We start from the raw sequence: 26,650 nt of genomic DNA, 5'->3' as shown, positions 1-26,650 counted from the left end.
TCAATTCCATTTCCGGATTATTTTGTCCAATGTACGGCTTAGAGAAAAGTAAAAAAAAAAAAAAATTAACATTCACCGATTATGTTGCTCTCTCTTTGAAACGATTAATGCCTAGGAAACGAGAACATCATTTTCTGACGGATATTTCAAAATTTTAACCAATTCTTACAATTTTCAGCGAAGCGAAAGGCTGCGTGATTACTTGAGAACTGGCGTGGTATCTAAAAAGGCTTAACAAAACCTTTTGTGTTGCCAGTAGCTTATCCCGTTTGAGCACTGGCCGCAACAGAAAATAGAAAGCATTTGTCAGGGTTCATTTTTAATTCGCATCACTCTTGGGAAACCTAACTCCTTTACCGCTTTATTCACTTCCAGGCTAATCTGTATTTGGCTGAAGCCGTGTAAAGTGTCACTGGATTATGTCAACTATGAAAGGCCCACGAATTTATTTATCCCTTTTGGAGAAAAATACGTTGAGGGAAACTATTTTCGATAAACAACGCCTGTGTTTTTTTTCTTGTGTTTTCTTTTTCGTTTGGTGATTTTTGTTTATGATATACAGTTGCCATGTAATCGGACTAACGTCTCCGTACATTTTGCATCCTCAAATATATGCTAAGAGAAAAAAAAAAAAGAATGTGGCAGTTTTGCCGAAAATAATGTAAATATTCTTGGAATTATTGATCGATGGAAATTTGACCTTGAATATAACCTCACAAGGAACATTTTGGTTACTTTTTGAAACATCTTTTTTTCAGAAACACTTGTTTTAATATCAGCTGCGAAGCTGATATTAAAAGTCTTTCTTAGGTCAACTTGAAACCATGTAATAGTTTTTGTTACCACTTAAGACTGTTCAGATTTTCTCCAAATGACAAAATCAGTCTCGGAGGGACAACTTTTATTTTTCAATTTATTTAGCACCTAGATAAAACCTTCACCAAGTGCTGATCTTGTCTAGACATCTTGTAAACGGTTATATCATTCGCAGTATAATGGCGAAATAAAACACATTCATGTTGCTGTTTAATGTAACACTCATGACACTAACTTCGAAAATAGGATTTATCAGCAATGCTCTTGGCCTGATTGTCATTACTCGCTGCTAGGTGAGCAGAGCAAATTTTATCACGTCCCTTACTTGAAAACTTGAGCTTAAACATGCAATGTTTGTTTCAAACTTACACTTGTATGGACAGATCTGTTGAGAAATTGATAAACCAATAAAACAAGGAATCAAACAAATTTAATAACACAGCTTTGGGATATCGTCGTTTCCAGGTCTTTCTCTACAAAAAAAGTCCACAATTGCAAAACGATAATTCGTTGCCTGCCGACGATAATAAAAGTTGTGGACGTCACAATCTATTCTTGTGAAAAAGGTATTTCTGGAAACCCACCCACGGGTAAGGATTTAGTTTCCACTCTTCCTTTTGATTTGTTTTGTTTGTTTGTTTGTTTATCTTCGTGAAGTAAAAGATTTCACCTATAAATTTGAGTAATTTAAAAGGGGCGGTTGAAAGGATGATAACTGATGGTTATTGAGATGCAATTAGGATCACAAAATTGACAGGCAGTTAGACAATTTGTTTAGCCGTTTATTCAGAGTCAACAATTTTTCATTGTGAGCATGAATGTTTAGCTATGTGCCCTGTTTCACCCATTTTGAAAACTCAGTCCCACAAACAAACATACCAAAAAACGAAAACAAATGACAAATGCCGAAAAAAAAAAGACTAGCTTAAAAGTAAGTTGTATTTAAAATTAAATAACTTCAAATATTTATGGTATCCTGAGAAGTGCTTAAAAACACAATGGAGGTGTCTTTTTTGGAAGGTGATTAGGGTTCATCTCAAGAACATTTGAAATCATAGATCTGAAAATGACCTGCTGGCTGACAGCTGGAGTACAAAATTTTCAGCCAATTTTTTTAGGCGTTCGTGTAATTCCTTAATCACTGAAAGACTCAGGAAAGTTAACAGTTCTCTGTTGTATGGTTTTACCAACCAGAAAGCGAATAGCAAAGCTATGAAACTTCAACCCAAATTTTATTCAAACTGGACGGGGGCATGACGAAGGGCGCGTATATTAACCCTTCCACTCCCAGTTCTCAGCAATGTCTGCCAAGCATATAATATGCTCTTGTCTCTGAGAAATTGATGGTTACTCAAACAGCATCCTTTCCTTAGCATTTCTTTTTCTCCTCATAACCTTTTTGCCAGAAGCAGTAATGCCAGGGAACATTGCAAGGAGAAATTCTCAGTCGCCCACCCTCAGTATTTGGAGCATCGGTTAACATTTAAGACGCTTTCAAAGGAAGCAGAATTGAGGCACACAATTCTACATATGTTTAAACTATAACCTCGTGATCTAAAATGGAATTTTTCTCACGAATTTAGTAAAAAATACTTTCATTAGTTATCTTAAGTCTAGATATTCTGCGCTTGTGCAACGGAATCATACAAACAATAAAGGCTTTGAGAGATAGATTACGAATGTTACGTATGAACATGACCAAAATACTCCTTGATTATGTAAGAGGGTCTTGGAAGACTTTTAATCTTCTATATTTTCGATAACTGAGATTCCAAGCTAGTTTTGAAACTATGGAATGAATGTCCTTTGTTCTCAGAGGGGAGAATGCTTGTTTGGGGTATCTTCGGATCGAGATCACGAGAAACTGCGATAAAAACAGATAGTGTATTCTGACTTTGAGAATTATTTCCCTAAATAAAAGGCTGGAATGAAGAGATGATGAGAAAACGAAAAGAAAATAAAGCACCAGATATCAATTTACGAATGGTAAGTTACGTATTCAAAGAGAAGCTTTAAAGGTAATCAGAAAACGAATGACATACCAAGCGAAGTGAAGTTGATCTGCTTCGTTAAATTTCATCGGTGGAATGTTCGCGCTCTGTGCTGCGTTGAATCGACTGAATTGATTTTTCATCTGATATTTATGAAGGATATGCCAAGTTCTTTGCAGGTAAGTGGAGTTTTAGAGCCGGAAAAACTTCCGTCCCTTTAATGACAAAGATCCATAAGATGACGTTTTAATTCGTGCAGTACTCCAGGGAAAGGCGATAATACCAAGGAATTTTCCGAGTCAGAGTTCACAGCTACGGTTCAGGCTAAAATATAATCTCTTAAAATTGTTTTATCTGGTACCCTTGTGATGTAAGATTTTAACTCAGAAATTGCAGCCAAACCTCATTATCCATGAACTGATGCAATTATTTTTTCACAATAATTCTTCTCTCTTGCTGCTATTTTTAGACGAGTGAAATTAATATACATTCAAGGTGTGGCTATGGCAGTCCCAGGGTGTTTTTATGCGACTACCGTCTGAGTCAAGAAAAGGTGATAATTTTCCATTGTAGTTCAGTAAAATAACCTGATTTCCTCCCGAGACCAGTCGGATGCTGGGCTATGAACCCCTGCTGAAAGTTTGACGAGCAAGCACTCATTATCGAAATGGATACTTACATCTTTGCACTTTTCCCAAATATTAAGAAAACTTAACAGCCTTCTTCTTTTTGGTTAGTTTGTTCTTTATCTTGGTAGTTTTTCCAGTCAGTTTCGAGGGGATAAGGGTGGGTGACTATTGTGTGTGAATGAGTGAGACAGCGAGTAAGAGACCTGGGTAACTGAGTGAGTCAATGAGTCAGTTGGTCGGTTAGTTTTTCATATTTCGAAGCCTCTTTTCTTACAATAAACATGCAATCGTATAAAAAAGAAAAAAAGAGCAAACTATACAACTTGTTTCAATGATTGAAAAAAATCCGAAATCATAACCAGCTTAGGCTACGTATGACAAGGCTACGTATGACAAGATCAAAAACAAGAAGTATGCCTTTTCCACTCAGTCTCGAAAAGGTACTCCCTTTTTAAAATATTTTGTTATGTCCATTTTCATTGGAAAACGTAGCATCCGCAATAAGACTTCTCCCCAGCGTAGAAGATAGAATATTCCCAACTTTTAGTCGAAAAACGCTCAAATGATGGTGGCATTTATCGGTGCAACAAAACTGAAACGATGAATTGCGCCGATCTCCGTAACAAATTAATCAAAAAGACAAACAGAGCTTACTTGTTATGTGACAAATAACCGCGTGTATCACCGACCTACCTCAGTATCAGCCTTGGGTTGGTTGATGATCCGGATGTTTCTTCAGTCAGTTTCCCGAACCTATCTGCGCAACAGGTCGAGAGTATCTGAAATTCAAAATAGAATCAAAATACTTTAGTCAGCTCTCCATATCCATTAGAGTCAATTAAGTGATAAAAGCTACTCAACGGATACACGTCGTCAAAATGTGATTGTGTCAAGAGCACGCAAGGGGCCTTGAGTGAAGAAATTGTAAAGCTGTTTGGCTGGAAAGTTCTAAAAATGCTGTTTACACTCTTTGGAACAAAGCATCTCGATAAAAACTTGGAAAATTGAATTGGAAGACAAAGCGGCGCGCATAGAGATAATCACCCACCTTAATGTGAAAACCGAGAAGAATCACAAGAAAGTAAATACATTTGTTTTTCTCCTCGTGGTCTTTTGCAGGTGCAGAGTGTCACTAGAACCCAAATTAAAATGAGCAATTAATTAGTTTAAGGGGTTGAACAAATTGACTTTCTACGAATCAATCACCAGTGCGAGAAAACAAGAAAAAATAATTAACGAAATTGTTTACTAAAAGCAACCGCCCTATTTATTCAACCACAGCCCTACCCGGTCTCTGTGTAAATAAAACAAGTCAATGGGAGGGTTTACAGACACGTTGTAAAGCGTGAGCCAAAGTAATTAAATTTCTATTAAGTGAAGCCGATAAACTTTGGGGCGTGCAGCAGCGGGTATTGAAAAACGTTTTTATGATTCAGACGATGCATGGAAGTGTGGTCTTTACAGTTGAGAAATGTCAATTCTGAGATACCGATTCTAAGATTAAGAAGGCTCCATTAAAAATATCAGCAGTTGCAATTTTATCAGATTTCAAAGACTAACAAAAGTCTCTCTTTCTTATCTTGTTCCGGCAAGAAAGGGAAAAGCATTATTCGTGCAAAGGGGGTGGATTGTCTAACCTGATTTTTTCCGTGGGACAGGCGTGTTTGCGGTAACTGAGTTAAAAAAAATCGCTTTCTAGTTTTCCTTAGGCTCAATGGTAACATCAAGTACAATTGTAATTTTATCAGATTGAAAGGACTAGAAGAAGTTTCTCTCTCTTATCTTGTTCCGACAGGAAAGTGGAAAGCATTAATGGAGCAAAATGGGCGGACTGTTCCACCTGACTTGTTCCGTGGGACAGGCGTGTTTGCGGTAACTGTGTTGGAGATTTCCAGAAATCTCCTCTGTAATTTGCCTTAATTGAACAAATGAATCTTACCATCACAAAGAAAATAAAAAATAAAAAAAAAAAAAGCCGTTTCTAAGAGGAAAAAACTTGAGGTATATATCCGGGATTAATGAAGCTCAAACAAAAAGCATGTGCCCGACCTCGTTTTGAGTTTAGTCGCGAAGGAAGATCACCTTCGCGCCATTGTTACATATCCGGAACAAATAAAACTTATGTTCCCGTCATTTTTATAACACCACGCGAGCAAAAATGTGGAGGGCAGTCTCTTCAAATGTAACAAATTGTTTCAAGAAGACTGAGAAGCCATATTTTGCCCAAGATGCTACATTTTGTGAAGGTACTACTCCTTGAAAGCCTCACCAAATGTTTGTGTTTTCGTTGTTCGCACTTACGACTATAAGCGTAACTTTGATGTCTGCTGGCGAGCAAATCATTACTCTCTCTAACGCCCGCTAGTGTTAAAAAACCGTCGTGCTTTCTACTTAGTGGTTCAGGAACTAAGCAATCCAACATGGGAGGCATCCTCTGACAAAATACAAAGACACAGTTGAAAAATCAATTCATCTTTTGCTTTGTTGTGTTAGACGCCTCGTCATTTCATTTGTGGTCTTTTATTTTTTGGGTCACTCACTTATTTGCAAAACTATTATGCATTTTCTTGCATCGAGCCTAAAAGACTGCAATCGAAATTGTTTCGATCTTAACAAGGCTTTGAGTTGCGGAATATTTTTAACACAACATAGCTAAATGATAATCAACTTAAAACGTTCGTGCAAGTTTTAGAAATGTACTAAAACAGACAACGCATGCCGGCTTTTCTTCAGTTTTCTTGTGACAACAAGTTCCGCGTGTCTCCTTTCTTTTGCAGAAAGTGCTTTTTCTTTTCAACTCATCATCATTGTTTCTGTTGAACGAGTCGCTGTTAAGATGGTAGATTTCCTTGGAAACTCAAACAACTGTCTCGCGCAACAGCTTTGTTTAATTAATCCAACGTTTTGCTCACTTTGGCCGTTAGCTGAATAAACAGCTTTTACGACAGCAGTGCAATATCCTCGATATTTCACAGGCGAAAATGTCTCTCAAACCGGTGAGTAAATAACTATTATTTTCCCTGAAACTAAAACACTTTTAATACACTTTGAATGTTGGTTACACTAGAAGAAAAATGCGCACGTTTTGAATCTTTGTTACTGATTATTATGCATCGACTGTCGCCAACCCATCGACTTTCGGAGATATTGAAATGATTTAAAAACAAAGTCGTGGGAGGCCTCAGTGAGAAAATGTTTTGTTTGAAAAACTCTGAAGGGTTTAAAGGGACATTTCTTTCACTCCCATTGGTATAGAAAACTGGTGACAGTGTAAAACCGACATTAATCAAGGGAACAATTTTGTGCACCCACTTACCACAAAATCAGAAAGAAAATGGCTTATGCTGTTTCTTGTAAACAACTAGTGTATCATCTCATTTCATTTCTGAGAAGGTCTTGCTATGGTGTAGACGGGACTTTAAATAACTACTGTAACAAAGTGCTCGGTTTGATGTCCTGTTTCTATCACGTCAAGATGCCGATGAGACAGTTTTTTAATTCGAGTTGTCGAGTAACGCAAAGTCTGTCGGGGAACGTATTCATTAATAAAAGTGCCAAGCCAGTCAGGGCTTTCTGTTAAAAAGGGAATTTTTAGAAATTCTGGACATTACAAGAAGTCGTCGGTGTCTATCAAAAAACATCGTAAAAACGTACAACAGTTCATAGTTAAACTTCTATTCCTCAATTAGAAATTGTTAATGCATGGTTCAGAAGGTACTGATTATTCAGCAAAGGTTTAAATTTTCATGAGTGAGAGCCAAATGTTTATTCTACTTTTTTTTTTTTTTTTAATTTAACAGAGAGGAGGAGAATATATTATCTTAACGCGATGTTCGTTTCCGAACTGAAGATTGTTGCCTAAGATCTTAGTGTGGTTTTATTCCTACGGTGTGAAAATTCACGATGTTACCGCACAACATGTTCACAGTTTCCTTGTCAATTTTCAGAAGGAAAACCAGTTAACTTGCATACAAATGGAAATTAACCGCTCAAGCTGATGTTTAATTGTCACCATAAAATTATCATAATTGCCACAAGGCATGGAGATAGCTTTGACACGAGGTAATGGTCAGCCGTTGGTAAAAGTTATAAAATAAAACTGTTATGCAAAAAGACGGTAAATTCTTACTATAGGATTGTTGACACCAATTTTTCCAATTTTAAATTGATGAAATGCCCATTACAAAGCTGTTCCATATCTAAAGGGGAACATAAAGGCTTGGAAAGATTATTATCGAAATGGCATACTATCAGCGGTTTTTAGAAGCGCACACCATTTTCAAATTTTTTGCATGGTTACCGCGAATTGGCGTTAGCTGTGAATAAATATGAAAGCAAGGTCCTTCCAAAAGCAGTTTGAATACACAATCTAACTTTTTCCTCTATCCAAAAGCTACATTCTAAGTTTTCCCTCAAAAAGTTAACTTTCTGTGAGAAGACCTTGGCCTGCATTCACCCTTATATCTTTAAGCAACGTTCTGAGTCTCAAAATGTCCAGAGGAAGAAAAATGAGAATTTCCCTCTCCGACACCATTGGGACAATTAGTGGTTTTTTAAAACTACTTTTTGTAATCGTAGCATGTCCTTTCCTTAACTTCAGTCATAAACTCTGTATATCAATTACCAACTTAAAATCAAGCAAAGAAGTGGTACTTGCCAGTGTTCTAGCAATTGCTGAAAAGCCTTAAATACAATTCAGATTGTGACGGGATTCGAACCCGTGACTTTAAGACACTAACTGGGCGCTACCTACCCACTACAACTGAGCCTCGAAGCCACAGGATGGGAGCGAGGTAAATAAAAAGTTGTTACACTTTTAATATTTTGAGTAAATCCTGTTTTTTAACCTTTGTGAAAGACATTTTTAACAGTATATAAAAGGCGTCATCTGCTCTTCAAGAGCACTTTGCTTCCTTGCATAAAAAACTAGATAGCTAATTAGGTCGTAATTTTTAAGTCCCCACAAATTTGAATACAAGCTCTGCGTAAAGTTTAAGTGTTATCAATTCTTAGTTACCATGCATTTAAGTAAAAACTATGCCTTCGGCTATACTGTACTAACAGTGTGTTGGAAAGTGATTTCCTTTAGAAAATATGATTGAGTTTTGCGCTTCAAACGTTGTAAACCACCGTAGGCATAATTCCGTTTAAAACTGTTTTTCTTTGAAGACAAATGAAATTGTTTTGACTTAGGGAAAGGAAAGAAAAGTCAGACAATTCTCCGTTCAAGCCATTTAAAACATAAGATGATCCGATAACATTTATTTTGGAAACTAAGATATAGCAGTTCTTTGCACAAACGGTCTCAGGGCTGACAAATGTTCCTAAAACCGATTGCCTGAAATTACTTTTTAACAGCAAATGGTTTTACCTTATTTCAAGTAATTTTCCTCTAAATGACCGCAATCAACATATAAAGGAAGCAGATCGACCACTTAAGAGCATTTTAACTTAATGTAAACTCGAAATGGGCAGATAACCGGAGGGTGTTGCTTCTCCATTTCCTAAGTCACAGCAGGCTTGTTTATACAATTAAGAGCCAACTCTTTATAAAATCAACAGCTATTCTGTGTTTCGAGATGTTTCAGCAACCACCACTTCAAGATGATATGGAGATAATTTCTTCTTTTATCGCTCTCATACCCTGGCACATTAAGAGTGACCTCAGCGCCCTCAAACGATAGTTGTTATGGATCTAAAAACTTTTAAGTGCTGCGCGCAGCGGAGGAAGATAGCATATCTAGTCAAAACACTGATAAATGTAGATTTCTGAACGCTCTCATTATTTCCAGAACCTGACTTCAGATTTGCACTCGGCACGGAAATTCGAACATCGATTAAACTGTCTTAAAACTACATGTTTGTCGAACCAAGCAAATAACTTGACACAAGATTGCGCACAGGAGGCTTGACAAGCGCGGCATTTGTCACAAATGTTATTTTGGCCTTTCAAGGCTTTCACGAAGTGAGTGAACATCATACAAACACTTTGGAAGCAGCTGGAGTGAAAATATGGTCTCTTGACATATTCCGTAGAAAAAGCTGTCGCTTTTAAAATTTGATCTCCACCAAAATTGATCTCAAATTATTCCTTTGATTAAATGTTTCTTCTATCTTTTTGCTTAAAATTTACTCATTTCTAGCGGCAAGTACAAATCATTTTTAGTCAATCTGAAGCTAAGTATTAAAGCCACATGTTTATGTGAGAATTTCATGCGAAAAGTGGTTTAAAAGGCACTTTATCTTCTTAGAGAAACCCGTTTAATCGGCGTGCGTTTGATGTACACCTCATGCGGTTAAACCTTTTTTCACTTCGTACGGGACTGTTTTTTAAGGAAATTTAGAGTGCCGGTACAGAAGTAAGTAAAAAAACATTTGAAATTGCGATCACTGAGTCTTAGAAGAGTCAGATGTTTTTTCAAGTGTGTTCAATTTACCATTAGCTGACTGCCAGTGAACTTCGTGGTGAAATTTTAGAATATTGGCGATTCATTTTTTCAATACGCAACTTATTATTATCAGCATTAACAATTTAACCCCAGTTTGATGAAGATGAAAGATGGGTGGTCTAAAACAAACCTTAGGTAACAAGAGAAGAATGACTGAGTAAATCCTACGATGTCCTTCCTGATCGCCAAAAGCGTTTACTTACTCTATGCCGTCAATTCATCCGACTTAAGATGCATACATTTTTGCTTAATGTCGATTTTTCGAATTATACATGCATTTTGGCCTTTTAACGCGTTATCAAGAAAATTGCTTTGAAATGTCACTTGTGTTATAACTTGAGACAGCTGGAAATGAGCGAAAAGAAAATTAAGAACACCTCATTTTGACAAAGCAGAATCAAATGGTATTACATATTTGTATTCATGTTCAACCTTTCTGTGACTCTTCAAACGCAGTTCAACTTTACCTCGTTAAGTTGAATGAATGAGTTCATTCAAGCATTAGTTCCTGTCGTTAAAAGATGCAAATTGTTTTGCGAGACATTGGTGAAGGCCTTTTATCACAGCGGGGGCTTTTCATAGAGCGCATTAGTAGGGCATTCGTATTAATAACTTCTTCTGGTAAAGCCAAGGGAAAAAATATCACAAGGCGAACATCCTATGCAGATCTTTATGATGATCTGTTTTGTGCCACAGGCTTCCCTAGATCAAGGTAACGTCCTTTTTTCTTAATTTAGATGAAATCTTCTTTCTTATCGGTCAAATACCTGATTTTTATTGCGAAGGTTAAAAGCGTGTCCATTTAAATGGCTGCAGTTAATTGTTTCTAAAACAATTGTAATCCTTACTACATGGGTGAGTCAGAACCAACGAAAAACCTCTTAAAATCATTCTTACAGTATCCTTTACCACAAACTGGCCATTTCTCCGTTTTGTAGCAAGTATTGATCAAACTTTGGATTCAACTGATCATACATGTTGCTTCTTCGAAAACAACTAAACATTTAACCGAGTTTCAGTAATCAAATCGCTTTGTGAAAAGTGATAACTCGCTTTTATCTCGATTAAAAATGTAAAAAATGGCGAGACTCGTTTTGCTAAATGAAAGGAAGTTTAAGGGAGGAAAACAACTTGTTATTTAAAATTAAGAAACAAAATAAAGTAACCGGATTGGTATATTCAGTATAAGAGTAAATCGCAAACAGTGAGCATCTAAATGCAATGCTTGGCTGGATGGATTGTCAAATCAAAGGAATAAATCATTTTGTGGTACATCCCGAGCTTCTATTTCAACTGCCAAGCGGGAGTAACTACGTGACAAAATCGAATGATTTTAATTACACGTTTAAGCCCGGTTATTCCTTGAGGTCTCCTCACCTTACAGATACGATGCTGTAAATTTATCTATCGTTATTGTTAAAGAAAAGGCAAATAAATGGTCGTGAAATTCTGAATTAAAATGAGCGGACTGTACGCAGATTTTCAATTACACCCAAAACTCTCCTGCCAAAAGAAGAAGAAGAAGAAGAAAAAAGATAAGAATTAAAAAAATAGAAAAAAGATTTTATAAAATTTTTATTAAGTAAAGAAATGATCCTCGCAGGTGTGCCACAATTTAAATAATTGCAGAATAGAAGCCTGGCTAAAAAATTCAGGTTTCGACAGGTCTTTACCTATTGCCTCCCAGATATCAGTTGGGCGCTGCTACCAACTGAGCCACGAAGCCGCACGTTGAGGACACGGTGAATTTAGAGGATTTTGTACCTCAGATGGCAACGCCCTGAAACTGGGAGGTACGGATCCTGTCGGGGCCTATATTTTTTCAGGCTTCTTTTGTGCTTGGCTTACATTGTAGAAAACCTACGAGAACCATTTCTTTCCTTGCTTTTTATCCGCAGGCCAAATTAACATTTGTGGTGTAATTTATTAACATAGAAATGGGTTTCCTTTTAATGACATTTCCGCTTACGAAAAAAAAACCCAAGTATAAAGAAAATGTTTCTCAACACTTAAGGTCGTTGTATATATCGAGCGGTTTCAACAAAGAAATCTTGTTCTATGAGAAGCTTAAATACTTAGGACGATCCCGAAAACCGCAAAGCGGGAAACAATTTTTTGCTGTTGCTACTTTGAAGGTCATTTCGTTGCTATCAAAAGAACGAAAAATTCAGGAATACAGGAACTCCAGCTATATTTCATTATCGTATAAAAGCTTGAAGAACTTTACGAAACTGAAAAAAAGCTCCAAAGCTACCCTTGAAACCTTTCAGCGTTGTCGCGCACGCTCGGTTGTTTTCCTACGTTTTAGTCTCCGCCATCTGCTCTGTTTCACTTATAAATTTTTTCCTCCTGTCAAGCAAATTTTTTATAAATTTCAACGAAACTGCAGAGAAATGCACTGAGTCACTAGGAAAGATGGTTCCAATTGAATTCTACCATTTCTTTTCAAAATGTAAAAGAATAGCGTCATTCTCACTGCAAGTTTGAGTTCAGCAAGTGAAAGAACCTTGCAAGTTTACCATGAAAATAATTTTCGCTCGTGTGAATAAATTCTAAAGTCAAGCACAAATTAAAAAAATAAATTCGTCAATATCACAAGCATATTATGGTGGTACAAATAATTTTTGCTGATATCCGTGCAAGTTAACAATAAAAATAATTTTTTTCTTTACGAGAATAAGTTCTAAATTCATGCACAAATTTGAAAATAAGTTCGTCAGTATCACAAGCATTTTTTGTTGGTATTGATATACTTTTGTTTATAATAAACATTGATTGAAAAAGTACTCACCAACTTGAGAAGTTTGTAGTTGTTCCAAGTAATTTTTCTTAATGCGATGAAGAGTAAGTGCATTCACATTTTACTTTAAACCGATCAACAACCGTATAAAATTCATGTGTGGAATGACATTCAAGGAACTTGTAAAGAATAGAGTCTGGCTCCTTAAAATATAAACATTTATTTTCAGTCATCGCTCAGGCTACATGTAAATAATTCTTTCTTAACGACAATTAGTTTAAGCAGTGACCTAAAATTAATTTCTCGTAAACTATTTTCTTTACGTGTCCTGCGATGAAATTTGATTTCCATTTCCTTGGTCCTATGGCCACACAAATTGTTACCATTAATAAAAAGCCAATAGTAGTCTTAAAATTTTATTTTACAAAGATCAATGTTCATTGAAGGACTGAGTCAGAGAGAAAGTTGTTTTTGCGGCTGTTGGGCCTTCTGACTCGCTCACAGATGAAACCTTACGTAATAGATGATTAGGAACTGCTAAAAAAAGCCTGTAAATAATTTTAAAATTTTTATTGATATGAAAAATAATTAATAATATCTTAACCGCGATGGACCTCAGCGATGGACCTCAGCGATGGACCTCAGCGATGGACCTCAGCATGATCGCAGTCAGATAAGTGTAAATTTTAACAGTTATGCCAGTTTGGCTATATATTTCACTATTCCTGTTCTGTCCTGTTTCGTTTTTGAACACGAAGCTCTACATACTACACGAGTATTAGCTATGTTTGATTTTTATTACCGTAGGTAAGCTTGTAATCTAACTAGACGTGAAAACCTTCAAAAATCGGACTGCTCGATCGTTTTCTCTTTGAGGATTTTCGTCTCTGCTGACGTCAATTACGGCGCCTGGCATGTTTACAAACCTTGGTTAAGTTCTTCTGTTGCTACTTACTGGTTCGCTTGTTCCGAATTTTCACTCTAAATCAACGGAAAAAGCTAGAGAGAAGTCTGGGACATGGTTGGACGTAGTACAATTTGGCAGATTTGGAGAAACTAAACCATCATTGCTACAAGAGGCATTCCTGACATTGATCAACTCAAAAACGAGAATGAGGATGTGATTACAGAGATTCGTACACGTGGCCATAACTTTCCATCAAATGTTTCGCTAGCGCGCGGTTGGTCTAAACGGGTCGCGTGATCGAATATGCTGCAGGGGAGAATAACCGGTGATATTCCCCAATTTTCAAACCTAACGTCCAATACGATAAAATTCTCCGTTTAAATTTTAATTCGAGTTGAGTGGGCGTTTTGTTGTAATTTACAACTGAGAAGACATGTTTTTTTGTTCACAAAGTTGTACTCGAGAACTCTGAAAAGTGAACATCCAATGCAGCAAGCGGTAAGATGGCCGTAAACATTTTTTCCTACGTGCTGCAAAAAGAAAAGACAAAAAAAAAAAAAGACAGTCGCCTCCATTTAGGTTTATATCACTCCTTGGACATTATCTGTTCCTCGAAGCTCACAGTTTTCCGAACGCGAAACTCCTCGGGGCAGATAATGTCCATAGAAAAATATCCAAGCATATTTTCGCTCTAAGTGGAGGCTACGGATTATGTTTCTCAGTACTTAGCAAGGTTGATGTAATTGTTGGAAAACCCAAATTTGTAGTCCAAGGCATACCACTGACGATCATTGCCATTATATTAATAGGGATGAGAACGATGTACTGAGTACCTCTTCGATAATTTGGGACGACGTAAACTTCTTAAAGAAATAAAATGAATAAAAATTCTTAAGAACCCCAAACGGTAGAAGGTAAATCCGTCAGCAATGTGAAATGCGCAGCGGAGGAAGTGAACTCAGATCTTTGGGTAAACAAATCTAAATCGCCTCATTCATGTTTTTAATACGAGTATCCAATTTCAACGTAAGCCTCGCTTTCAAATTTCAAAGAGCGGGCTGGTGATTATTTGAAAGAAACTGTTCCTACAGCGCTGAGATTTAAAGAAACCCCCATATAAAAACGGAAGGGAGCAAAGATTCGAAAGAAATGTAGTGTAAACGAGGCCTTGAGTAGAATCGTCAGCAGACGACAAAATCACGGATACGGGATATCCAGTGACAGAGGGGTGAACATCATGAGTACTTTCAAATTCAGTTCCCAGGATCTCTTGGAAATACTGCTTTCGCACAGAAGATTGATGGATGTTGTCTTGATATATAAAAATCGTCTAACCCTCTTTTACTTACAGATCTTGATAGTAACACGGGTCAAAGGTCTTTCGACTTCTTGCAGTTCGAGGGGCCGAAATTGAATCTCATTTGTCCCTAACCATAAACTCAAATCATAAATTTCATATATTTTCATTGAGATTATTTTCTGGCTTTATTACTCAGCGTATTGTTTGATACACACAACATCGTAATAGAATGTCTTATAAAGAAAAACTGCTGTTCGGAGTACTCCTAACGAAGGCAGAGCGGCTCACTACTCGTCCTTAGGACTGTAGAAAGAAAAAAAAAACATCATTCAGTGTAGGAAAAAATTATTTCACGACTTCTATGAGTCAAGAATCCCATTTTGAGCTCCTCAATATCCAAATACGCCGCCAAAACTTCGAAAAAAAGGGCGACTTTGGGCGTCATAGGTAGGCGGCCATGTTACTTTCGTTATTTGCAAAGGGCTGGGTCCATAACCGAAATTTTTTGCACCTCTTTGGAATCTAGAAATCTCGGTGATTATATGAATAAACCAAGCAGTGAAGGGGGTGGCCATGGGTTGCAAACATCAACTGGGTTATAAATCAAGGACTGGAAAATTCAAGAGGGTGATGTTTTCAGGAGATTAAGATGTTTGCCGAGTTGGGGTCCAAGCTAGTTTCTGCACCGAACTTAAGTTGGTGGCTGGGATCGATAAATGATTGCAAGAATTCTCTTGGATGTGAACCAGTTTAAAAAAAAAATGTATCTCTCACGCTTACATCACTGAACTTGCTTTATCAGTTTTTAAGTTGAAGTGGTTTCTAACGATATTAAAGTGATTTCTGACGATACTCGCTTTTCAATCTTTACCGGCAAGGCCCATAATTCGGCTGCAATTGTTGTTGGTAAATTTTATAACAATTAACGACTTTAGGTTCTAAACTTACCACTGATAGTTGCACGAACAACACTTGAATCCCCCAGTACACAAATAGTCAAGATTCTTCACATGCGTATCATATGGTTCTGCTCTGCAAGACTCTCGGCAGTAGTTGACCTTGTGGTACGCAGGCCAAGAAAAATGATTGCACCTCGCTTTGGGTTAAAAGTAAAACACAACATCACCATCTGAGGATCTTTATCAACGATATCAATCAGGGCTTAACCGGTTCCTGACCATGTTAATAGTGGATTATCAGTCAATTTAAACGTGATATTTAAGACAATGGCTTTTATTTAATGCAAACTCCTTGGATAATCTTAGCCAAAAAAAAAAAAACAGCCAGAAAAAAAAAACCTCTTCATTGCGCATGCCAAATCTCTACCTCAGAGTGGACAAGTGGCTGAAAAGGGACGTCAAGAGATTCCATTTTACCGTCTGCCTTTTTTAAAAGTGGCGCCTATCAACTGAGAATTTTAAGACCTTTAAAAGTATGCTTTTAACGGTTGGCTTGAGACAACAAACGCGAAACTTCCCTTTAACTATTTTGTTCCCGGAAACAATCTGTGGCAAAAGTGTCGGGAAAGTTCTACTAAAATAGGTACAAATACCATCTCTTTTTCTCTGTAGTCCCTTTCCCCGCCCCGCTGAGGATTTTAATTTCAACCTTTGTGATCACTACCTTCGCTGTCACCTCTGATTACTGGAGGGGAAGGACTTTAAGGGGCACCTCGGAAATTCATAAATTATCAAGGTTGTCTGTTGTTAACATAGAAGGAAACATGAAACATGGACCTTTCGTGTGTGTTTTTTCGAAGGTGTTTTATGGATTCACAGCGAGGATGGATGATGCACCATACTTCCAGCATTTGCCGAAGCTATATCGAAATTTCTTCGCCTTTTTCGGGGGGAAAAGAGGAATCATGAAGTGTGACAGAGGAGGGGTAGATTTTACGGAAGTATTTGTCACTATCCTTTTTAAAATTCCGTTCCGTTTAAGCTAAGTGACAAGCTTCTTAATTCACAACCTTTATAGTAATTGAAAATAGATATCGGGTAGAGGTTTTGTCAGCTTATTTCTGCAATCCGGGGTATGAACAAAGTTAAGGAACGTAAAATCCCCTGCCCCACTCCCCTCGAGGGCAGAAAAGGTCACGTTGTTGAAATGAAAGCGAAGTTGTCATTCCAGACATCTCCTACCTAGCTCCTCTCGTTTGTGGAAATATTCGTCCATAGGTTCATTGGAGTTATAAAGATCAACGTTATACGGTTCGTACGGTTTAGCCAGAACCAGAGTTAATTGGAGAGCGACAATTGTCAGAAAAATCTTACCAATGAAAGCCATGTTTGCTGAAATGCAAAGATTGGAAATCAGTGACAAAGCTTTGATGCTGAAGCATGCTGTAGTAAGCCCTTAGTTGAAAGGTGACAACGCCTTAATAACTGAAGCACACAATAAGAGCAGCTACTCCTGAACGGAGATCAAGAAATATATGAAATCAAAGGTACGACCAGTTGTATGGACACGCACACCATTTACCGCTTCTTGCGATCTCTTCATGACTGCGGTTAAGAACTGTATTTCTCAACAACAATTGAACTCACCTTTTTTGAGAAGTTACCACTCGAAATTCCAGTGCCGAAATAACTTTGCATGGATTGGGAAGGATAAATAAACTTCTTTGAATAAGTGACATCACAAGAAACCCATTTGCATCACGCCCTTTCTTTGATCTTGCTCATGATATCCGCTTCATTTAATTTTATTTAACACGTACCATTTTTAGCATTAAAAAACACAACGGAACGATTGTCATAGTCTTAGATGAAAACGATGATAAAGTAATGTTTTTTCCTCAAATGTTAGATTTTGATCTTAATCTCTCTTGTCATTATCATTTAGTGACAAACTCATCGGCATATAACGAATGGGTTATAGGAATTCACTCTGCCAATCAGTTACCCTTCATCGCAGTAAGAGTTAAAAAGCGGTAGACTGAACGGCGTCGAGATAGAAGAGCCCTCAGAGGATATTAAATTTTGAATAAACCGTTCAAGCTTAAGTTATTTTAAAAATAATCAGAAGCCTTAAAGAATAATACATGGGTGCGCGTAGATATGGAATTTCTTTTCGAGTGTTGAACTTGATATCTCACAAGTGAGGGCAGTGAATGTGTCAGATATCGAGTTGAACACTCGCACGCTCATGTATTACTTTTGATTATCAAATAAACACCAGAGGCTTTAATAGTCTAGAAGAGTCGACTTTATTCATTAATGAACCTGAAAAAAGTGGCGCGAAAGGCGAGTGACGTGTCAGCAGCTGATTGCAATTCTGCACGTGTGCACTTGCAACTTTTCTCAGGTCTGGAAATCCTTGTAAAACACCGCAGTTGAGATAATAAATGGAACCAAGATGGAAATGTTAAGAACTTTAACTGAACGAGAACTAATGGTGGAACACGGATGGTGTGTGTGTGCAACAACCCACACGTTTTTGTATAAAATTGAAGTGTATACGATGTCAATATCAATGAATAAATTTAATGTCAACCCTTAGCGAAAGCCAATCAACCGGAACAAAAAGAGACCAAACATTGCCATTGCAGGTTTTCAGTTTGGATCTTCAAGGCCCTGATATTGCTGAAATTTGGAAAAGCAGTGTTTAAAATTGTTCCTCCGCTGCGCTTAAATACTTCAGTATTGCTCTGCACGTTCTGCAATGCGCATAAAACGACGTAATCAGGCGAATAAGCGCTCAATCCAAGATCAATGGACCAAGTATAGAGGTACGAAAATTCTTAGCTCTTGAACGAGCACGGTGACCTATATTTTTTTATTGAATAATTTCGGTGTACAAATTATCCCCTTTAAATTGGAGAAATTAAAAAAAAATTAAGCATGGGGAAAAAAAGGTAAAAACGTGCACAAAATTCGTTATTCGAGGAGGTAAATTTTAGCCTTAAAAACAACGACTCTGAGAACTTTTTGAGTCGATGTCGTTTAAGATTGCGTGACTTTCCCACAAATTATATATCAAGTTGTTCTTACGCTCGAGGTTTTCTAACTATCAAGATTTTTAGTGTTACTCAAAAACCCTTGCTTCCAGCTGCTGCAAAATGTGCCGTGATATGCCGTGCGTGAAAAGTGCTAGTACAGGCCTAAATAGAGCAAGCGAAACAGATATTGGTAGAGAATATTTAAGGAAAGTAAAAAAAAAAAAAAAATGGTTCGATAAAGTCTTTTTCTTAGTAATCACCTTAACCTTCTGTGGCAAATAGAAATATAATCGTTACTAGCTCTCAATTCAAGCGTATTTTGGCTTTGTTCGTCTATTGATTTGGCATGTTTTTACTGAAGTGGGTGGCTTTTGATCTATAGATCGTTTTCAGTCACGTGACCACTTTACAATTGGCCGCCATATTGGTGCACATGTAAACAGTGAACTCGTATCGCGTGAGCTCTAAAAAAAGGTTTTGTGTGCGATTTTTGGTTGTGGAACCCGAACTGTTCGTGATAAAGGAGTTTATATGGCAAGAATTCCTTCAGTTGTAACGAATCAAGGCGACGAAATAAGAATTCTTAGCGAGGAAAGGCGAAAAAATGGATTTCTGCCATCAGCCGAAAAGACCTCACGGACAGCATTTTGGAGCACGGACGAGTCTGTGGTAGACATTTTATCTCAGGGAAAGCTGCAAAACTGTGGGATAGGTACAATCCAGATTGGATTCCAACCCAGAATTTAGGCCATAATAAATGTGATGCCGCAGAAAAGCTTCAAGCAGATCTAGAAGCTGCCGGGAAACGAGACGAGAGGGTCAGAGATCGTGAGATGAAGCGTGTTGCGGCAGAAAATGAAAAGCGGCTCAGGGAAGAAATCGAGGCCAAGCGACAAAAAATTGGCGAACCAGGGGAAAAGGTCAGTGACATTTCTTTCAATTTGGACTCAGCGATGGAAGTGGAAACTGAAACAGGAACAGCTACTCAAACTGAGGAGTTCGATTATTTATTTCACATCTCGACTGCCAAACCACCATTCGATGAGGCTTACTTCGCAAATGACAACGAGAAGGTGAGATTTTACACTGGATTGCCTGCTTATGATGTCCTGCAAACAGTTTTACCGTATGTTTCGAAATTCGTTGTAAGAAAGTCGCCAACTTTGTCACAGTTTCAAGAATTTGTTCTCACTTTAATGAAACTTAAACTGAACATGCCAATGCAGGATCTTGCTTACCGCTTTGGTATTTCCATTGCAACAGTTTCAAGGACATTCTCTGCATGGATGGTCGTCCTTGATGCTAGATTAGCCTTTCTCATAAGGTGGCCAGAGCGTGAGGACTTATGGCAGACCATGCCTCAATGCTTTCAAGTTGCCTTTGGCAACAAAACTACAGTAATTATTGACTGCTTTGAGGTCTTCATCAATAGACCGTCCAATCTCATGGCCAGAGCATGATGTGATGTGATGTGCGTGACTGTTGGCTTGGTGTTTGTTGTCATGTGCGTGACTGTTGGCTTGGTGTTTGTTGTATCCAAGACCATGCGCGCAGTTTATTGTTCCATCTTTCTCGGTAATGATCCAGATTGGAATCAAGGCCTCGTTCATCCGCTGAGAGTGCCGCACTTTCGCCAACACGACAAACTTGCTTGCGACCATATGCCCTTGCACGTTGTAAACAAACCCCGAAACCATTTGATTGTAAGCTTCCAGACTGCGAAAGGCTTTAAATTGCTTTTGCGTGTAAAAGCTGGTCTCAAGAACCAAATAACAGAGTAAATCTGTCGATTCAACCGGCGGAAGACAGTCAGGTTCGAAGTGTTTCCCCTCTATCAAGGCAGGATCGATTCCAATCGTCGAGATTTTCTTAACGTAGCGCTCTCTGACTTTCCCATCCAGCTTTTTAGCGTAATCAATCAGACAGTGGAATTTGAACAACATTGTCAGGATCAGACGAAGAATTTTTTTTTCCCTCGGAAGCCATAATTTTCGACTGTGAACTGAGAAGAATTATAACTTTGGACTCTGTTTGCATATATTTCTTACTGAAACACGTGACTCGGATGTGCACCAACATGGCGGAAATTATTTCTGTGACGTCACGTGAAAACGATCTATTGTTTTCAAGCTTGATAATTTATTTATTATTATCCAGTATTATTAACAATATGAGGACTTTCACGGTTAGTAACCAGTGAACAACTATCGGTTTAGAACCCTACACAAAGAAGGGGAAAAGAACACGTATGAAAATGAATCTTTCTTTCTAGTTCGGTCCATTTGTCATAGCCGGGGGGGCTGATATTTCCGCCCTTCAATCATGTGCACATGATGTAACAACAACTACTTTATCAGCAAAAATAGATCGCGTGACATTTGTAACATTTCCCTATAAACACACGTTTTGTAACGTTAAACAAGTCTTTAACTCCTCAACTTAGGGTGACTAACATCTATTTCTCCTTACAAGATCAGCCTTGAATCACACATTAAGGTCATGAGATTGAAGAAAATGACCACCAGCCAAATAAACTCTTGATTGTTAAACAAATTCTCCTTGTCAGCACCTTAGGAAATGTTCAGAGAACAATAAGGAGAATATTCAAAATGATGTTGGGATGCAAAGGATTAAAGATGCTCCAAGAGTTAGAGTCAGAAAATGTGTTCATTGAGATCTTGAGCAAAGAAAGTCGGTGAGGTAGGGGCCTGCAGGGAGTCTTATACCAATGCCAACGCAGTAATAACGATAGCGTGCCCACAGATTAGAGAGCTAGGGCAGTGAGAAAGGGCAAATAACTCAACTCTTTTTCTCTTAAGTCACTTGAGGTCTCTACAGCATGAAGAGATATATTTTATAATCGTCAGTGTTTGATAAATTGAGTCGTATTATTTAAAATTCTTCACTTTAATGCTGAAAAGTGATGATTAGCATGGGGTCATTACGGATTTACTACAGATAAAACTGACGCGCAATTTTCATCGTTGACTTCAATGAGTTACCTTCTTAATCGATGGCTACGAAAGCTAAAATTAGTCCATTGCAATTTAAAAGTAAAATCAAGAACAATAGGGGTCAGACGCGCCTAAAAATGCCATTTTGTCTACGTTTTAACAGTCCCAAAAAGAAAAATAAATTGGAATGTGTTGAGGATATCTTAACTCAAAGTGCATACATTGATTTCGGGGGTAAATATGGATTAAATTTGACTTCCGAGTTTATTCTTAGTCTTATTTGAATGGTTCCACTCAAGGTGACCGTTCAACATAGGTGGAAGACAATAGAAACAGACCGTTCGGACTCAGTCAAGGGTTACAACGGATGCTTAATAGAGCCGGTGAGTGCTTTAGTACTTAAACCCCTAAGAGTGACTGGCATCTAATTTCTTCGTACAATATCACCACTGAATCATACATTAATGTCAGGAGAATAAAGAAATGATCACCAACTAAAGACACTCTTCGTTGTTAGACACATTCTCTTTATCAGCACCTTGGTAAATTTATGGAAAGCTGTATGGAGAATATGAATACTGATGTTCGGGTGAAAAGGGGAAGATGTCAGGACTACCGCTTAATATGGTGCCACTTAATATAGCCTCGACTGTGTTTGTGTCCTTGCAACAAAGTTATCAATTTATTTCACGTCATCGTTTTTTTTCCTCTGTCTAAGATAACATATGACTATCTTTACTTGTTTCGTTGTTCTCTTCAAGCCCATCTTCTCTGCAGCTGATCTCGGCTCAGGATCAAGTATTTTAGAATGGATTTGTTCCGTGCTGGGGGCACAATGGAGCAGATGTACTTTACGAACGACAAACTGGTATCCTCGCTTAAGGATAAAAGCTTAACGCCAAGACCATAGCGAGCTATTTTCTCATGGTGTTTGGAATGAGGGAAAAGGGTTTTATTTTAGGTTTGGAAAAGGTTAAAATCGTAGACGAAATGGCAGCGACACGCTCTTATCTAATTCACGTGTCCAACTTTGTTCATAAACACTTTCTTCTAATTAAAAGAAAGCTTAAAGGTAACCGAATGTCAGAAACTCAGAAACTCAAAAAAAAAAAAAAAATCTTGACAGCAAAAAAACTCTCATGTGGGTTTGATTAGCATGGTAGCTTTTACTTTTCAGTTTGTCGTCATGTACGCGTATATAATCCAAATAAAATGCCTAAAGTTATGAAGTCGACAGAATTGAAGTACTGCACATGTAGGTCACACTGCTTATGGTTTGCTGTAGAATGAAAAAGAAACCCATATCTTAATACTTTTTAGTCTTACTGGTCACATTCAGGGCTGTTTAGCAAAACAGAATCATTAGTTTTTGTGGCTATTTCCTCCTATTGGGGGCGAGGCCACATATGTTACTGAGATGAGTGACGGTAACCACAATATTATTTTTTTTGCTTTTTCGTTCTTTTTTTTAGACAAGCATTGAACGTGTTGTCAAGTGACAATCAAATACCTGTTCCAAAAAAAATGATAAAGTTAAATCGAATGTTTTAGTGCTACAGTCTGCTGTTAAAAGTAATTGTTGCTTGAAATAATCGTGGCTCAGCCAAAAGAGTTGATAAGATTCACCTGCTTTGTAATTCCTAAGAACTGATATTGCCTAAAGCGCAGTGAATGCAGTGCATGCGAATGAACAAACCGTGTCTATTTTGAGTGTCGCATCTAATTAATAGAGAGGTTGGCTTGTGTTTTCAAGGTCGCTTAGAGAGCCGAAGAGTGAAAAAATTTCAGAATATTATTGCAATTCCGGATAACTTTCGACCCTTTACTAAAAAAAAGAATTACTGTTATTTGAAATGCATAACTTACCAAGTACCTATGCCCATGCATTCGCAGCATTTTTGGCTTTCAGTACATCCATGCACTGGCCCTTCGGTTGCTCGCTCCCCTCCGTCACACGTTACTCGGCAGTAGCCCACTCTAAATCTGCCAGGATAACATGCTTGGGCTTTGGTTGAAGAAGAAAAGAACAGAAAAATCAACGTGTTTCAATTGACTTTAGAAAGGGAGGGGATTGATATGAGGGATTAATAACGTTACTTTTTTCCAGTTAGAAGTGTTTCAGTCGACTGCCTTACCTTTGGCGCTTTTACCATTGTCATTACTGCTGATAAGATAGCTCTAAGAGTTTGCGGAATTCAATAAAGCATTTGGAATTTCTTAGAAAAATAATTGTGATACCAGAATGAACAAAAACAATTTTCTAAATGTCCCACAATCAATGTATCAACCAGCGGAAGCGACCTTTTCCTCGCCCGATTAAAGTGAAATACAAATGTTTTTCATGATTGAAACGTAGTAAATTTTTAACCAGTGTGTGGAACAAAATGTTGAGTGAGTTAAATTTAAATGGTCTAAATTAATATTGCGACGACATAGAAATGAACTGTAAATTTTTATCTGGCGTTTTCCGGTTACAGCATTGAAAAACTTGAAAAGTATGTTGTATGTGAGAGACTGTTAAATAATCAATTTTCTGTGTGGCTGAGAAGAACAATTGTCTTAGTGTAATTATCAGGAGCTAGCAGTTGTTTACCGGCGCAACTGAAATTTAATTGTTATAGAATAGTTTCTTCTTCAAAATATTAAGAAATCGCGGGGCAGCCTTCGATGTTGGGGCCCAAGTATTACTTGATGACAAAAGAAAACTAGTGTGACTCAGTAATAAAACTGATAAATCAACATTAAAACAAATCTTGTCACTTTTTGCGATTTAATTGATGTATTAAAGATATGTCACAAATGCTTCGGAAAAATAGCAAGATATTGTTAGAAATACCTTCTCGTCTGTGGAAATACTCATCCCGCATATCTCTATAAGAGGGAAAAAGTTCATCGTAAAGGGAATCGTAAGGCTTTGCCAAAACCAGTGCCACTTGAAGAAGGACAAGGGCCAGAAGAATCTTACCACTGGGAGCCATGTTAACTGAAATGAAAAGACTTGACTTTAATACACAGACCAACGCAAAATATGCAAGTGAAGACGATACATGCGTAATTGTGTAGCATCTTATTTTATCAGGATGTAAAGCTACGCAACAATCTCTTTTTTTCGATCGCAGAGTGAATTGGTGGGCGCCATTTGAGCATTTTTCTCACGCCTTCGTCATGCACATCCCTCCAGTCCGCAAGTCACTCCGTTCAGTATTTCTCTCTATGTTGAAACAGGCAAAAAGCAAAGTCTGTACTGGAGCCTATCGGCCCACCCACCCACCCGCAGCATATACCAGTTTCCTTCGCATGGAGCGAATAAGAGTATTGCTACTTCCCCCTGGATGGAATATCACTCCATTGCAAGGTTACCCCAAGCATTTCATCATGCTTCCCTGATAATTCGCCGGTACCCATTTATACTTCTGGATGGAGAGAGGCACTGTGAGAGGAAAGTGATTTTCCCAAGAACACAAGACTGGAGTACAGGGAACTAACTTTAAGGGTACTGCGTCTCCCTGTTGAACCTGGTAGGAGAGTGGATAACTATTCTGTGATATATATATATATATATAACTAACTGCAGACAGTACTGTTTCGGCCTTCTGAAATGATTGAACTGAATATTTTAGTGTGCTTCTCGAACAGCACCTCACTGTATAAATGAACATCGCCAAAGCGAAATGGAAATAACTCATAGAACAACGCACAAAATTGAGTTACACGCGGTGATTGGTATGACTTTTTGGAACACTTACCGCTCCATTTCCTACTTCTTAAATTCTTCGACAGAGGGGTAAAAAAAGTTTATCTTAACGAAATTGATCTTACCTTTCAGGTTTGAGATGTCAGCTCTAAAATCAGAGAACACGAATGACTCATTTAGCCGTGAGAATGACGCCTAAAAGACCATTTCACACAACGGTGACACAATTAACTATTTGATTTTATTCCACCCTTCTTTTGATCGTTACCATTTTTAGTTTCCTTATCATGCTAACCTTTCATAGAGGCAGCGATAAGAAATCCCTACTGCACGCAAAAACGTAGACGAGAATTTCAAAGAAATTTCTTCCCATCTGTTTTTAGTGCCTGTTCTTGATAGAAAGGAGAAAATACTGTTCACATCAGAAGCTAAACTTTTCACTTAAGGATTTAAATTTTTTTTTAATGATCCATTTCTCATCGAAATGCTTCAGCAACTTTTCGGACGTGATTTTTTCCTCCCGTCTGTGCGTCTCACGCCGCCCTTGATCACGCTCGAGAAAGTAGCTCAATACCAATAAACGCTGCCAGCATTCAGAACAATTAAGTGTTAATTCGAGGAATGTCAGAACATCAGATAAAAACTAAACTAAACAAATCGGCATTCTACACTATCCTTAAATGTTTTCACTCTGCGTTTTTGCTCAACTTTTTCTGACACTTATCTCGACACAAGAATAAAGTATAGAGTTGATTCAAGCTGGGCGCTCACTAGTACTCATAGAGCTATGAATTAAAACAACTTGATATGCTTCAGTAACAAATATAACCAAGATACAATCTACCTCTCTAATGAGATGATATCACCTAAGGGAAAACAGTTCAATAGTTAGAAGACAGTAAGACACTAGACAGTAATTACACCTGAGGGATATTTACTCAATGGGTAACGCTGGAAATTTAGAGCTTTTGAGCAATCTTACCTCTCATGAAGTTTTGACTGGAATGATAGGTATAAAAAAATAATTTCTCACAGGAACCGAACTTATGACGTTATATATTCCGAAATTGCTAACTTCGAACAAACGTGACTTGTTAAGGCCAAGGCCAAGGCCCTTGACAAGGCCAAGGCCCTTGACAAGGTCAAGGCGCCGGTAATGATATGGTAAGTTGCTTTCTTTAAAAGATCTATCTTAAATCGCCACTTTTTCTGACGATCAAACTAATAATA

The 26,650-nt window shown here is 37.7% G+C and overlaps 2 protein-coding genes and 1 long non-coding RNA gene across 4 annotated transcripts; 1 reads left to right on the top strand and 2 right to left on the bottom strand.

Moving 5' to 3' along the window:
* Window positions 1-8: 8 nt before the first annotated feature.
* Window positions 9-22,965, top strand: LOC149035492 (uncharacterized). The gene is made up of 5 exons (XR_016182395.1): window positions 9-2,802; window positions 5,232-5,682; window positions 6,214-6,432; window positions 22,026-22,109; window positions 22,488-22,965. It is a non-coding gene; the product is annotated as an uncharacterized LOC149035492 (long non-coding RNA).
* On the bottom strand, window positions 14,993-17,520 carry LOC113683838 (uncharacterized). Its single transcript, XM_027201121.2, has 4 exons — window positions 17,379-17,520; window positions 16,974-17,123; window positions 15,781-15,928; window positions 14,993-15,135 (listed from the first exon to the last, which is right to left on the bottom strand). Exons 2-4 carry the CDS (start codon window positions 17,116-17,118, stop codon window positions 15,120-15,122), a joined length of 309 nt encoding a protein of 102 aa, XP_027056922.2. The 5' UTR covers window positions 17,119-17,123; window positions 17,379-17,520; the 3' UTR covers window positions 14,993-15,119.
* On the bottom strand, window positions 22,869-26,446 carry LOC113683839 (uncharacterized). 2 transcript variants are annotated; one of them, XM_027201122.2, is made up of 4 exons: window positions 26,403-26,446; window positions 24,563-24,709; window positions 23,593-23,731; window positions 22,869-23,005 (listed from the first exon to the last, which is right to left on the bottom strand). In XM_027201122.2, exons 1-4 carry the CDS (start codon window positions 26,407-26,409, stop codon window positions 22,996-22,998), a joined length of 303 nt encoding a protein of 100 aa, XP_027056923.2. In that variant the 5' UTR covers window positions 26,410-26,446; the 3' UTR covers window positions 22,869-22,995. The 2 variants fall into 2 exon arrangements, with proteins under 2 accessions (XP_027056923.2, XP_027056924.2); XM_027201123.2 differs by lacking the exon at window positions 26,403-26,446 and adding an exon at window positions 25,546-25,688.
* Window positions 26,447-26,650: the final 204 nt, after the last annotated feature.

This window comes from Pocillopora damicornis, chromosome 13, assembly GCF_964200805.1.
Source record: "Pocillopora damicornis chromosome 13, jaPocDami1.2, whole genome shotgun sequence".
Taxonomy (NCBI): Eukaryota; Metazoa; Cnidaria; class Anthozoa; order Scleractinia; family Pocilloporidae; genus Pocillopora; species Pocillopora damicornis.
This window is presented reverse-complemented; position numbering and strand designations above follow the sequence as displayed.